The sequence below is a fragment of the Galeopterus variegatus genome, unplaced genomic scaffold, assembly GCF_000696425.1.
Source record: "Galeopterus variegatus unplaced genomic scaffold, G_variegatus-3.0.2 Scaffold24, whole genome shotgun sequence".
NCBI lineage: Eukaryota > Metazoa > Chordata > Mammalia > Dermoptera > Cynocephalidae > Galeopterus > Galeopterus variegatus.
In genome coordinates, this window is record NW_007726135.1 from 1,164,984 (window position 1) to 1,179,358 (window position 14,375).

Here is a 14,375-nt window from a genome sequence, read left to right on the forward strand (position 1 = left end):
GGAACCATGGACAGTTCTTGAGCACCAGAGTGTCAGGAGTGAGGCGGATCTGCAATCCACCTCACCCAGGCTGCCTTATTCACCTTTTTCCAGTGGGAAAGCCTGCTGAATGCTCCTGGCATCTTTAAACGAAGTACTTACTGCTCAGAGCAGGAGCTGGGCTGGGAAGCTTCTTGTACCTACCTGGTGGCTGTCAGGATTCTGGGGGATCTCACAGGAGCCAGCGGGGAGTGCAAGGCATCTTGAAAGTGAGCGCTGCCTTCTAGCCACAGCTGGTCCTTCAGGGAGCCTCAGACCCAGTAGAAATGATTAGTTTCATTAACCTCCTTCTCAGCCTCTCTCCCCTCTGGGAAGATGGAGCCTATTCATTTTGTTTTACTTTGTCAGCCAGCTGCAACAGAGAGATGAAGTCCTCTTCTCTGCAAGGCCTCTCCCAGGACAGATCAAAGAGACCCAATGAGTACATTAGAGAGGCATGAAAACCAGGCTGGACGGTGCAGTGACATGGGCAAAGCTGCCCCATGGCACTCTAGGCTCGGCGGTGGGCTCGGGCTTGGCCAGGTCTGCCAGGCAGGCTTGGGAAGATGGGATCATTCGCTCAGTGAGGCCACATCACTGTAGGTACCGAGCGGAGCTGAGCCAGGAGTGGGCCCTGCCCTCCTCGGGAGCTTACGTCCTGGCCCGCGGTGGCCTTGGCTGTGACTCTCCAGCAGGGTGTTCTGCGTCTGTGGGTGAGTAAGAGCAGTCTGGGTGTTGCTGCCGCAGTGGGTCCCTGGCCTCCCCCTTGGTTTGGGATGGAAGGAGGTGCAGAGGGAGCCAGCTGAGAAGGCCGGGGTGAAGCGAGCAGGCTGCCGGGCAGTCCCACCATGCCCGGACGCTGTTGAGGAGCCGCGTGGCGCGTGGGCGCTGGAGGGCCTGCGGCTCAGGAGGGCTAAGCCAGTCTAGGTGCTGGTGTCGCGCTAACATAGGCTCCACTTCCAACCAGGGAAATTAGAGGCCTTGAATTTGATTTGAATGTTGTGACCTTGTCAGCCCTAGCCCCAGACCTCGGGAACTTGAGAGCATCTCCTGGCCCTCGCTGGGCACGCTGTGGGCGCTCAGCAAATGCTGCTGGGAGGAGGAGCGTGAGTGGGCTTGGCGATGGCCAGGAGGTGGGGGAAATGCCAGGCACTGTGAGCTGAGACAGGAGGGCAGGGCTGGGTCAGTGCCTGAGACCAACAGCCAGGTGACTCACGTGAGCTCCCCGCTTGGCTCCTGAACTGCACTGGCGTGTGGCATCCCCTGGAGGACAGTGTTTGGGATGCAGCTTCTGTTGTACAATGTTGGGGCAGGATTCAGTCTGTTAGAGCAGTCTCTGTCCCCTTCGTCTGTGACCCCTATGGCTGACCTTATGCACAGGGGCCTGGCTCCTGTGGTTACCCCAGCAGCACATTGGGGCCAGCAGCAGGTCCCACAGCAAGCATGTCTCTGACTCAGCATGTGCCTAATGCCAGCAGAAATGGGAGGCTCGGCTTGGGGTGGGTGAACATTGTGGCTGGCAACATGCCCTGTGTGTAGGGCCCTGTGCTCTCTAGCTGGTGGGGCTCCGGGTGACGGTCATGCTGGCCACTGTTTGCTGGGCTCCTGTGGGGGTGCTGGCCGCTGGGCTGGGAAGGATGACATCATCTCCCGTAGTCATCTTCCACCCGCATGAAGTGGATTGAGGGACTCTCCTGAGGTTGCACGGCTGCACCTCATCTGTGCCCAGAGGTGCCCATCTGGGGCTACCTGGTTCAGCATCTCTTTCTGGGCCCTGTGTGTGCCTCCTGAACCCCGTGTAGATCAATTTTAGAAGTCTCTTTGCCAAGAGTTGTTCATTTATGACGAGGAAAGAATGAACTGTACCCAGTGTGAGGTGGGATTCCCGAGGTTATGTTGAGGAGTAGCTGACCCCTGGCGCCTGGTGGGGTGGTGTGACGTAGGAGCCTGGGGTCTCAGAGGAAAAACCCAGACACGGTTGTGGCTCGGAGCTCACAGGACTCATCCTCAAAGGGGCAGGAGAAGACCAAGGAGAACAGGCAGGCTGGCCAGGGATCATCCGTGGCCTCTTGGTATCCATACCCCCAACCACTGTCCAGCACCTGCCCATGCCAGGCGCTGGGTACTGGCTGGCTGGAGCCCCTTGGGAGATTTCAGGGAATGAAGAAGAGTTCATGTGGACCCTCCTGTGCCAAGCATGGGTCCGGGCACCCAGCCAACTCCCCAGAAATGTTTAAATGGATAGCATATGAATAGATGAATGAATCTGTTTCCTGACCCGGGTGGGGGGTTAGGATACAGTCATTCATTCACAGATGAAAAGAAAAACAGTTTCAGGACTGGAGTTGTCACAGGTTCCATAGGAATGTCGCAGTTGTTCTCCTGTTGGGAAAGGCCTAGAAGCCATCTTCCCTGTCATGTGTGTCTGGCACATGTACAGTTTGTATGTCCTCCACTGTGAACCCATAGACCCTATGTGTGCTATTGAAATAGAGATACCTGCTGTCTCTGCCTCATCTACATAAATGCACATCCTCTACATGCACACACACATATGCTGCGTGAATGATATTTGCTAGTGGATATGGGTGTGCTATAGGTATATTCTATATGCTTTTTGTGTACTGGTCTAATATATACAATATGGTATGCATCTTGTGCCAACATCGTCCATGCACATGCACAGCACATACACATTGCTCATGAAGTTCCAAGTGTACACCAGGTGTGCTCTGTATAGAGTGTCCACAGATGCCATGTATATGTGTTCCACACAGATATTTGCAAATGTCTGATATGTAGACTTGATATTTGCATATAGGCCAGCCTCCTGGGTAGAGAGCAGGGTGGAGGTGGGGCCTTCTAGATGGGAAGACTGAGGATACCCGGTGCATCCTCCTCTTTCCTGGAAGGCATTGAGAGTTATGAGACTTGTCTCTCACTTTACAGGGAATAGTCCTGTTCCCCAGACCACTGGGCCTCTGGGAAGTTTATTAACATGAAGGCCCCTGAACTTAGGCAGCATTCAGCCTCCACACTCTTTTGTGCTCGTGTGTTATGAGGAATGTCATCAATGTGATAGACCAGTGAGTTGTGCCATGGAGTGTCAATATGATCACGCTCTCCCATTCTGTAGTACGACAGACAGCAGGAGAATTGACGTAATTCTGAGACAGGACGTACAGGTGTACTGCTGTCCAGGCCATGTGAAGGCAAACTTCTCTGATCTTCTGTACTGGCAGGAATGAGGGTGGGTGGGTGGAAGGTGGGGGGACACCTGGTGTGCAGTTTTTGACCCAGAAAATGCTGTGTTGATTTCCTCCAGTAAATACATCACATCCAGAACTGTTAACATTACCACTTATTAAGTTTCCAACAATCTACTGTTATTCACCGACATCCATCTGGCTTGTGTTTCAGCTCCACAGGTGAGCTATATGGAGATGTAGTGAGACACCCACCCCTGCATCTTTTATATTTACCTACTTGTTTACCAAGATGCGCTCTTTTCTTTCCTGAAGACCTAAGTTTCCATCTGGTATTCTTCTACCCAGACAGAAGAACTTCCTTTAGTCATCATGCTGTGCAGATCTGCTGGTGATGAAGTCCCCTAGTTTTCTTTAATCTGAAAATGCCTTTATTTTGCCTTCATTCTTGAAGGATGTTTTATCTGGATATGGAATTATGGGGTTAACCCAGAATTTTCTTTCAACTCTTGGAAGATGTGATCCACTGTTACTGGTCTCCATTGTGTACCATTAGAAGTAAGCAGTATTGGGCCGGCCCGGTGGCCCACTGGAGAGTGCGCCGCTTGGGAGAGTGGTGGCCCTCCCGCCGAGGGTTCGGATCCCATGTGGAGACCTGTTCCCGCTCACTGGCTGAGCGTGGTGCGGGCGCGACACCGAGGGTTGCGATCCTGTTACCGGTCAGTAAAAAAAGACAAAAAGGAAAAAAAAAAAAAAGAAGTAAGAAGTATTCAAATCGCTGTTGTCCTGTGTGTGATGCGTCGTTTATCTCCGGCTGCGTTGGCTTTCAGCAGCTTGACTCTGATGTGTGCTGTTCTTTGTATTCATCCTGCTTGGGGTTCACTGGGCTTCTTGACTCTATAAAGGTGTCTTTTACCCAATCTAGTTAATTTTGGCCAGTATTTCTTCTATTTTCTTTCCTGTCTTATTTTATCTCTCCTTTCCTTCTGGGACAACTTTTGATACTGTTCTAGAGGTCCCCATGGCTTTATTTATTTTTTTCATTCTTTATTCCTTTGTGTTCTTCAAATTGGATCATTTCTATTGCTGTATCTATTGCTTTTTCCTTCAGCTTTTTCATTTCCACACCCCATCATTCCTGGCCTGACTCCAAGTTTGTCATGTCATTTTTCTTCTTTTGTAAGGGCTATAGGGTTTCTGAGGGGTCAGAGCTCAGTGCTAGACAGGAAAATGGGACTGAAGGTTAGAGAGGATGAGGAGAAGGTCCCCTGGAGGCAAACATGTGATGCCATCTCTCCAGTGAGAGTGTAGCCCATGGGGCAGGTAGGTCTTGGCACATGTTCTTGCCAAGGGAAAGACAGACACAGGCAGACTGCTCTTTAATGGACGAAGCCCTGGTAAAGAAGAGTGGGATAGAGCAGTCAGAATAGGCTTCCTTCAGGAGATAGTGGTAGGGGTGGAGGTCTTAGGGTCTGGCAGGTCCCTATTGTGTACCAGGCTCTGGGCCAGGTGCTCTCTGATCTCAGCAGATCCATACAACAACCCTAGCTGGGAACTGCTATTATCCCATATGGCAGATGAAGAAACCTGGGTTGGAAGAGGTTGTCTGGGGCCCAAGATAACGCAGTTGGTTAAGTGACCATAAACGTGTGGCTCGGGGTCACATCAGGGAAGCTTCCTTGATGGGGCAGGACTTGAGGTGTTGGAGAACCACGTTCATCCTGCAAATTCTCATCCCAAACATTGTCCACAATCCAGGTTATTAGTCCCAGAACTTGAACTAGAACCTGCTAAGTCCTGTGTTCCTTCTGCCATGCGATGCAGACCTGATCCTGGCTCTGACATTATCACTGACTGAGTGGGGCGACCCTGGCAAGTAACTTCACCTTTCCAGCTCCATTGTCCTCATTTTGAATGTGAGTAAATATAGGCTCAACTTTGCAGAGTTGCTGTAGGGGATCAATGGGGTGCTACGAAGTTGCATCAAGAGTTTCAAAACTACTTACACACATAGGTCTTCCAGGGATGTTTGTTTCCTCTTTTCTCTCAAGGCTGTATTCACACAGTGGTGCAAATTTATTCATTCCTTTATCACTTTCTAGGTCTTACTCTAGGTAAGGGGATCCGGCAGCAAACATAACAGATACAAATTCTTGCCCTCACCGCATTTACGTCTACTGTTCCCTCTCTTGATTTAAAGTCTCAGTGTTTAAGTCTCATTCCTGGCAGTTGAAAACTCTGGGCTCAAATCCCAACTCTGAAGGAGTCAAGTCACCCTGCTATTAAGTAACTCACTCTGCTTTCCGGTCAGTGGTGTTGGAATCGTTGTACCTGTCTGACAGCGTCCTTATGAGGTTAGACTGAGGCCACGCATCTGAAAGGACTCAGCACAGTGCCTGGCACACATCACATACCGTTCTTTGGATATCCACTCTTAATGTCCATCCACGGTGGGCATAGACATTTTCTCTCTTGGGCTTGGTATTCCTGCAGTTTTCTTAGTAGTCCATGTGTTCTTCTCTGGAAAACTTTGTGTTGCTCTAAGCAGAACCCTGGAATGCCTCCCAGATCGCTCCCACTGCAAATTACAAGTGATGTTTCTTCACGGGTTCACCCTCCCAGGTTATGGCTCACCCCCAAACCCCTCCACCCCAACCTCCCTGTGACCTTTTTTAATTTTTACTGTCCCTTGTTCTTTTCTCCCCGTCCCTCCAGAATATGGGCATGCCCCAAGCCCCCAACCAGATCCACCCCCCACCTCAAACCTCTCCGGACGTCTCTTCACTCATTCTCCCTGTTCTTCTCGTCCCCACCCCTCAGGTTATGGACACGCTGCACCTGGCACTGACGCGGGCAAGGCCTTCTGCATGTTCTACGCTGTGCTGGGCATCCCCCTGACGCTGGTCATGTTCCAAAGCCTGGGAGAGAGGATGAACACCTTCGTGCGTTACCTGCTGAAGCGCATCAAGAAGTGCTGTGGCATGCGCAACACCGACGTGTCCATGGAGAACATGGTGACTGTGGGCTTCTTCTCCTGCATGGGGACACTGTGCATCGGGGCAGCCGCCTTCTCCCACTGCGAGGACTGGAGCTTCTTCCACGCTTATTACTACTGCTTCATCACGTTGACTACCATTGGGTTCGGGGACTATGTGGCGCTGCAGAGCAAGGGCGCCCTGCAGAAGAAGCCGTTGTACGTGGCCTTTAGCTTTATGTACATCCTGGTGGGGCTGACAGTCATCGGGGCCTTCCTCAACCTGGTCGTGCTCAGGTTCCTGACCATGAACAGTGAGGACGAGCGGCGGGATGCTGAGGAGAGGGTGTCCCTGTCTGGAACCCGCAACAGCATGGTCATCCACATCCCCGAGGAGGGGCGGCAGGACCAGCACAGGGGCAAGGGCGAAGCTGCCGACCTGCAGTCCGTGTGCTCCTGCACCTGCTACCGCTCGCAGGATCGTGGTGGCCGCTCCGTGGTGGTGCAGCAGAACTCCATCAGTGCCAAGCTCACCCCCCAGTATTTCCCCTCCATCTCTTACAGGATCGAGGAGATTTCACCAAGCACACTGAAAAACAGCCTCTTCCCGTCCCCTCTCAGCTCCATTTCTCCCGGGTTACACAGCTTTACCGACCACCACCGGCTGATGAGACGTCGGAAGTCCGTTTAGGTGTGGAGAAGGAAATAGATCAGAAAAGTCATCTGTCATGGTCCACGTCAAGTTCCATCGACCCAACTCGTCTTTTCTTCCTTATTAATTTAACATTCTTCTTTATTATTATTACTGTCACCATCACTACTTTCTCTCTTTCGTCCTTGGTTTCATTTCTTCCCCCACCTTTTCAGCAAGACGGAGCAGGCCAAAGGGAAAGCAAAGGCCCATCCTCCTCTGAAACTCACATCTGAGCATGAAGCATGGATCTCTTCCTCCCTTCCCAGCAAAGTATGCCTTACATTGCTCCACCAACTTGCCCCATCTCTGGGGTGGCTTTCCCAGGACAGTTGTGAGACCAAGACCACGGAGACAGAGCTGAGAGGATACCCAACCCGAAGTTGCACGCCAAGCCGAGAGCCTTCGACCGCCCACCCACAGCGGTGTCTCTGACCCAACTCCTTTCTTTTTTCCTCCCCAAGGACTGGGTGGCTGTGTGTGGTGTGTGCTTGTGTGTGTGTTTGCTCACGTGTGCACGTTTGTGTGTGTGGGGTATGAGTGTGCTTCTCTGTGTGTGTATTATGGGACAAAATGGAAAGTAGCAGGTATTTATTTTTCTTTCCCATCACAATTTTGTTAATAGCCTGCTTTTGACTGCTCCCAAACAAAACAGAAAAACAAAACCCATGAGGTTTCTGACTTACCATCTTGCCAAATCAAGCATGTTACATGAGCAGTCTTTATCCCAGATGCGTCATGACCATATTCTTTAAATGCTAGGTTCTAAATTATCTTAACAATTTTTTAGGGGGTGGGTGGGCAAGAAGACATGGATCATCTGAGCTTGCCAGTTCAAAAAACTTTTAAAAGCATGCACTTTGTTAAACTGGTATGCATTATCAACATAAGAAAACAAAACTTGCAATGGAATAATCAGAAAGCCAATAATAATATTAATTTATTAAAGACATTTTTAATTTTATCATCTCCCATTCCAACAATTTCCAATGCAACTGGAATTGTCAGGGGAAACTGGAAAATTGTTGGAACCACAGAGTATCTAATTATTTCCTTTTATTGGTGATGGTCATGATTTTGTGCAGCATCTATCTGCATGAGTAAGGGTTACAGTTTTGGAATGCTTGGATAAAATGGGCGTTAGGACGTGGTTATGGTTTCTTTTCCTAATAAAAGGTGACAGGGCACTGAAAAAAATATATTTCAAGAAAGATTATCCCTAATTCATTTGATTTGTAAATAGGGGAAGATCATGTTGGTCTCAGGAAGAGTTTAGAGGCAAGGATCTGTGTCTTGGCCTACTGGGAACTTGCCAATCTCAGGGGATGCTTTTGTTTGGGTAGTGGAGAAATTCCTCTCCACTCTCATTAGGGGATGACCCCGAAGAGAAGGCCTGCCTAATCTCTTAGGGGACAGTTTAGGCTGTAGAATATGGCACATTGGAGGCCCTTACTGGCAGGAGTGAAGTACAGTGACCTCCAGATTTACTGAGGGGACTCTGGTTCCCTCATCACCATCCCTGCCATTTCCAAAAATCGCCCATTCACCCTTCCTCCCACTCCTTTTTTGTAAACTGGAAGTTCATGGCTCTTGGACGGCAGTGGGCTTTGGCTGTCCCACTCAGAAGGAGCATGTTTGCTGGCCCATCTCTGGCTCTAGTGAACTCTCCCAGGAAGGAGGCTTTGCTCCCTAGAAAGAGCAGACCTGCAGGACTGCTTAAAGGAGATGGCGTCCTAGTGCTACCAGTCCTGAGCGTCTGGGCCATCGCGATGACACGCAGGAGCAATCGAGACTCCTCTGAAAAGGCTGTGCATGTACTTTAATGCCACATTCATGTTCAAGTGTCCCTTTCGCCTAGGACACAGGGCCTTTGGAAGGAGTCTGTGAGCCTCAGGTTCTCTAGGCCAAAGTAGATGGTTATCAACCTTAAAGATCTTTATCAATTCACTCATTTCTGAGATTTTATTTTATGGAATGCCTTATTTAGGGCTCTAGATTCTGTCCAGAGGATAGAAGCAGTCACTCTTAATTTTTTCTTTTTTCCTCTTGGAAGAGATTGTTGACTGTAGGGGTCAGAGGTATAAAAATACTAATGCCTCTTTGCAGATTTCTTATGCTTTGGGGGAGGCTGCCTGTAATAAATGTGAGGGTTCTCATGAAAGCCTTTGAAGATTTTCCCTCAGATGGGAGTATGTGTGGTAATCTTCAGTCTATAAGTCACACTGAGGCACTGAGGGCTTGAGTGATCATCTCAATGTCACAGAGCTGGTCCTTGACAGAACTGAGATGTCATCTTAGTCTGATCCCAGAAAGGCCCAAGAAGCCAGCTCCACCACACTACAGTGTCCTAACTCAGCCCTCAGAAGAGGGGACCTGCCTCTGTTTCTCCACAGGGGCCTGCGCCAGGCCCTTGGAGTCCAAGGGACATCAGCTCTACCCTGCATTCAGAGCTGGCTTCCCCATGAAAATATCCATGTGAAGCGGTCATGTGGTGGCCACACTTCTGCTTGAATGCTTCAGGTGACAGGGAGCTCCTCTCTGCCCAAGGACTCTACTTTTTGCAGAATTAAGGATCATAGAATGAAGTCTTTTTCTTCTCATGCGATGATCACTGACAACGATGTAGGACAACTTGCCGTTTGTCTCGGTTCTGTTCCCTCTTCTGTCTCTTGCTCTTTGCTCCCAGTCCAGCCCTCTGGAGGATGAATCTCTCAGTCTTCTCTTCCAAAGTTAGACATGCTTGTTTATGCTCAGAGAGTTTAGGGGGAGGAGGTGAACCTCGGTTTGCTTCCCCTGTGATATTCATCTTTTTCTCAGATAGTGCATCTGTTCTCTACCATGGTTTCTGGCCAAGGATTTTCTAGGCACATCCAATGAAGTGCTCTTGGGGTGGCGGGCAGGGGGGCATGCTAAGGGTCTCCAAGGTTCTTCTCTGTTTAGAGCCCCACCACTCAATCACCATTTTGAATTCTTAAAGCCAGGAGGAAGTTTCGTCCAAATCATCCCACTGAACCCCCTGATTTTCAGAGAGGGAAATTGAGTTCCAGAGAGGGTGAGCACTTGTCTAAAGTCACACAGCCAGAATCCGGGTCTTTCTACTTGTTTCTCTTTCTACTGTTTCCTGGCTCCTTGTGTCGTGGCTGCTCTTTGCAGCCTTCCAAAGATCCCTTGGATGGGCTTTTAGGGTCTCAGGCCCAGCTCTCTTTTCCTGCCTCTTGCGCCTAATGATTTCTTTTGTCAGTCAGGTGATCCTCACACCCTTCCAGCTAGCTATGTGCATTCAGAGAGGAGGACGAAATCACACCAGGTTGTTTGGAAACGAGATCTGACTTCTGTTAGAAAGACTTAGGGAGAGCCGCATTCTACCAGAATCAGGGAGGTTGGCTCACCATCCCGTCCCTAGAAACTCACAGGCCATGTAGATATGTAAAGAGATTCCCGACTCTCACTTGAACTCTTTTCAACTAAGAGATCTCAATCCATCCACTCCATCTAAGACAGGAGGAAGGGGGCAGTGGCATGGGTGATCCCAAAGAGCCCTGCACGGATGCTTTGTAGAGACCATCCTGTTTTAGTCCTCATCACACCCTTCCTGGGTGCAAGCTGGTCTCGGCCATCTGCTTGTTAGACTGTTTCTGACATGGAAGTAAACGAACCTCCCTGGGTTTTGAGAGACCTAGTTAGCTCCAGAGCTGGGATCAGATCTGTTCTTTCTGTGCACACTACTGTCTTGAAACCAAGACAGCAGGCTCTCAAGCGCAGGGAGCTGCCTGGTGCTCCAAATTTAAATGCTCTCTCTGCAGTCTCTGTGTTCCCACTGTGCATCACTGATTGGGGCGGTGGGGGTTAGGGTGGGGGAGGGAGGTGTGTATGCCTGCATTTGGGCATGATAACAGCAAATCATTTGCAGCCCAGGAATCCCCACTGGGTCCCTAATCCTTTCAGGAGAGGAAGCAAATGGATGCAGATGGCTCCTTGGGAGGAGCTCATTAAAGCCCCACCCACAAAAAAGGAGGAGATTGATTAATGTTGGCTCACCTGTTCATTCTCTGTGCACAGCGCCTTGATTGAAGAACATCTGGACAGTGATTAAGAAACCCACAGATAAGCCTAGGCAGGTCATTTTTCTCTGCCTTATCCAGATCTGAAAGCCCCACAGGTCCTGATTCCCAGCAACAATCATTTGCAGCTGGAAGCTGGAGAGAACAATTATTTAGAGGCCTCCACTGTCTATGCGCTTTAGGTGGGAGAAGAGGGGGAAGAGGAGAAAATGACCAAAGAATGAAAATCACCCATCACTTAGGTTTATGGTCCAGTTTCTTTTTGTAGTGTTCTTTTAAATAATAGGACCCAATGAAGATACTCGTTAAGGCACCTGCAGAGGCGCAAGGTCTGCAGCACGCACTGCAGCACATCCGTTCTGTCAGTGTGACGCACACCGCAATTTGTGAATTGTGGCTTTGCTATGAAAGTAGAGATTTGGGGCCTGTCCCATGCAGGCCAGCTGCCCGGGAGTCTCAAGTGTGCTTCCTCTAGAGTCACGGTCTGTGTGAAACCCCAGAAGCATCCATCCTAACTGAGGAAAAGGTGGCAGGGCAGGGACCCTCGATGTGTAAGTCATTTCACTCCCCGGGTCTCTGTAGCTTCCTCATCAACGGAATGGGACAGTTCGGGTGGGATTTATGGGCACTTAGCGCAGAATGAATTTGACTCACAAAGACATTTGGCCTGGATGTTCTGATCACTGGGCACATTTGAAGCAGTTGAGCCACCAAAAAGAAAGCCAAAAAGCATTTAGTTTGGAAAGGGACCGGGAGCTGGGAAGATGGAGAGGGACAGGCAATGGCAGGGAGCAATGGTCATCACACCACGGCCCGGTGCGTCCTGGGTGCCCCAAAGCCCTGGGCATAAATCCATTTTATGTGGTTCTTTCTTGACCACACCTTGACAGAGGCTGCTGCTTCAGGAAAATAAAAAAACTTACAACCATCTTTCTATTTTGAAAATTCTAGAGTTACAGAAAAGTTGAAAGAGTTGTACGTGAGCTCTCCAGTACCTCTTACCCAGACCCCCCCGGCCTCAGTACCTTCCCGTTTTCCCTTAATCTTCCCCCCACCTCCCCTCACACTCACACTCAGAGACATTTGGAGGATAAAGTGTTGTGATGTTTGCAACTTTCAGGGGGTTCAGCCAAAGAAACAGTTGTGTATCTCCCGTGAGCAAGGGCACCCTCCTACCTAATAGTGCCCTTGTCACACCTAAGAAATTTAGCACCCATACAATAATACATACAATGATATAACCTAATATGATTCATAAGCTAAATCCCCCAACCATCCCCAAAAACCTCCTCCAGAGCTTTTCTGTGGCTCTAAGACACAGTCAGGATCACAGCCCACGCACGCCTGTCTCGTTGTCCTAGACACCCCCATCTAGGACCCCCTCGCTGTCTTGCCTTTCATGGTGTCAGCATTTTGGAGAGCCCAGGCCATTCGTCTCACAGAATGCCCCATGATCTGCTCTGTCTTCGTGTTTCCTCAGATGAGGGAATTTTTGGCAAGAAAGCAACCTAGTCAGTGTTGTGTAGCTGTGATTTATGCACTTGGTGTTTGGCTCCCTGGGGACGTCTGTGGTTACTGCTTTCATTGTGGATAAATAAGTCATATTAAATGTTGTTTTCCTCTGTTAGGGGAACTAACTGCAGATTCAAGAGAGGCGTCCGTGGATGCTGGGTCACTGCCAAAGCCGAGCAAGGCTGCGGGATTTCTGACCTCTCACGTGGACCTCTCCTGTGCTGGGCGAGCGTCAGCCGGCTTTCCCCGACCCGTGGGGTTGGTTCAGCCACGCACAGAGATGAGGCACAGAGGAAGTGCTTGCTGTGAGGCTCCTGCAGGCCAGTCGGGGTGCTTCGGCACCCGGTAGCTCCTTGATGAGCGGTAATGGTCTCCAAGCCCTTCCTCTCATGGGTCGTTATAAAAATGTAATTTGTATTTATGGCAGTACTCTTGGCCATTAAGGGCTGTAATTTCTGACCCCTCTCTTTGAGGTATTTGCTCTGTCAAGTTCTACAGCATGGCCTTCTCGGTTCTGACTCAGTCAGGAAGCAACCTACCTGCTGCAGCTAAGTAACCTTTCATTTTGATCAAGAAAATATGTCCACGTAGGTTCCCACCTCTGTGCCTCGGTCCAGGCTGTTCCCACCAACTGGAGGGTCTCCCCGTTGCTCTCCAGCACGCAGGTGGGGACGGAGCATTTCACTCCTCCTTTAAACGTCTCTCCTGACCCTTTTGCCCCCTGACAGACTTGGCGATGTCCTCCTTTGGGCTCCGCCAGTCGTTTCTATCACAAAGGAATGTCCTGGGAAGCAAACCTCCCACAGCCCCAGCCTTAGTTGCAGCAGGAGCTGGGCTGTGCCCACAGAGGATAGGACAGTCAAGGGAAAAAAGACAATTTGGTTTCTAGCATCTTGACGAAATGGCCATTCATTGCTGTAATCAAGGCATGTCTTAACCTGCCAGAGTGGAAATAGGGTGATTCAATGCGGGTTCCATCCCTGGAAACCCATCCAAACCCATGTACTGAAAACCCGCCATTGTGCCAGTGGCTATTCAAAGGTGCTTGTCTGCAGAGCTGAGTGTGGCATGTGCAGTAGGGCCAGGAGCTGTGCACAGCTGGGCACTGCAGAAGGTGGGTGACTGGGATGTCTTCAGAGTCCAGGAGCACGCTTCTAACATTTTGCCCTGAAGTGGATGAGGCTGTGACGAGAATGTGTAGTACTTTTGGTAGGGGCTGAACTGTTGTGAGTGAAACGGGACCGTGCACCTTCCACTTCTAGTTCCAGCCCTGAGAGGACAAGTGCAGACCCTTCTTGCCTCCATTGAGCAGTGTGGTTGGGTGGAAGCTGCTCAAGCCCTGGCACCTTGCACTTGGGGCTGGCCTCTGCCCTTCACAGGTGGGTGGTCATTTTGCTTCTCTGAGCCTCAGTTTCCCCATGTTTAACTTGGAGGTTATACATATCCCCTCCTGTGCAGGGTGGCTGTGAGAACCAGATATGATGGCATTTTCTAGGCACCTACTTTGTGCTGAGTACTGTTCTCATACGTGTTTACATTTCTAGTAAAGGCAAGGTCAGTGTTTCCCATGTGAGGCCACTCTGGGGGCATTTGACTTGAAATCAAACTGTGGAAAGAAAGTGGTTGAGTCTGGCCAGGAACTCAGGCAGGGCCTCATGGAGGAAATGGCTTTTCGAAGTCTTGGAGGAGAGCCTTAAAGGAGCAAATGGGCACTGTCTCAGGCAGAGGAACAGTGCAGGCGAGGCGTGGTGGTGTGTAAGTGCAGGCAGCACAGACGTGGTCCTGTGCTTGGAGGGGTTCTGCCATACCCGACAGAGATGAGGCGGCATGATTCTCAAGATCCTCACAAGCTGGTCACATCCTAAGTCATTCAGGCCACTCTTCTGCTCAAGAACCTTCATGGCTCCCCGGTG

At 50.1% G+C, this 14,375-nt stretch overlaps 1 protein-coding gene across 1 annotated transcript; it reads left to right on the forward strand.

Annotated features, from left to right (window-relative positions):
- Positions 1-6,035: 6,035 nt before the first annotated feature.
- On the forward strand, positions 6,036-12,791 carry KCNK9 (potassium channel, subfamily K, member 9). The gene is made up of 2 exons (XM_008568465.1): positions 6,036-6,889; positions 12,579-12,791. The coding sequence occupies exon 1, from the start codon at positions 6,092-6,094 to the stop codon at positions 6,887-6,889; it is 798 nt and encodes a 265-aa protein (XP_008566687.1). The 5' UTR covers positions 6,036-6,091; the 3' UTR covers positions 12,579-12,791.
- Positions 12,792-14,375: the final 1,584 nt, after the last annotated feature.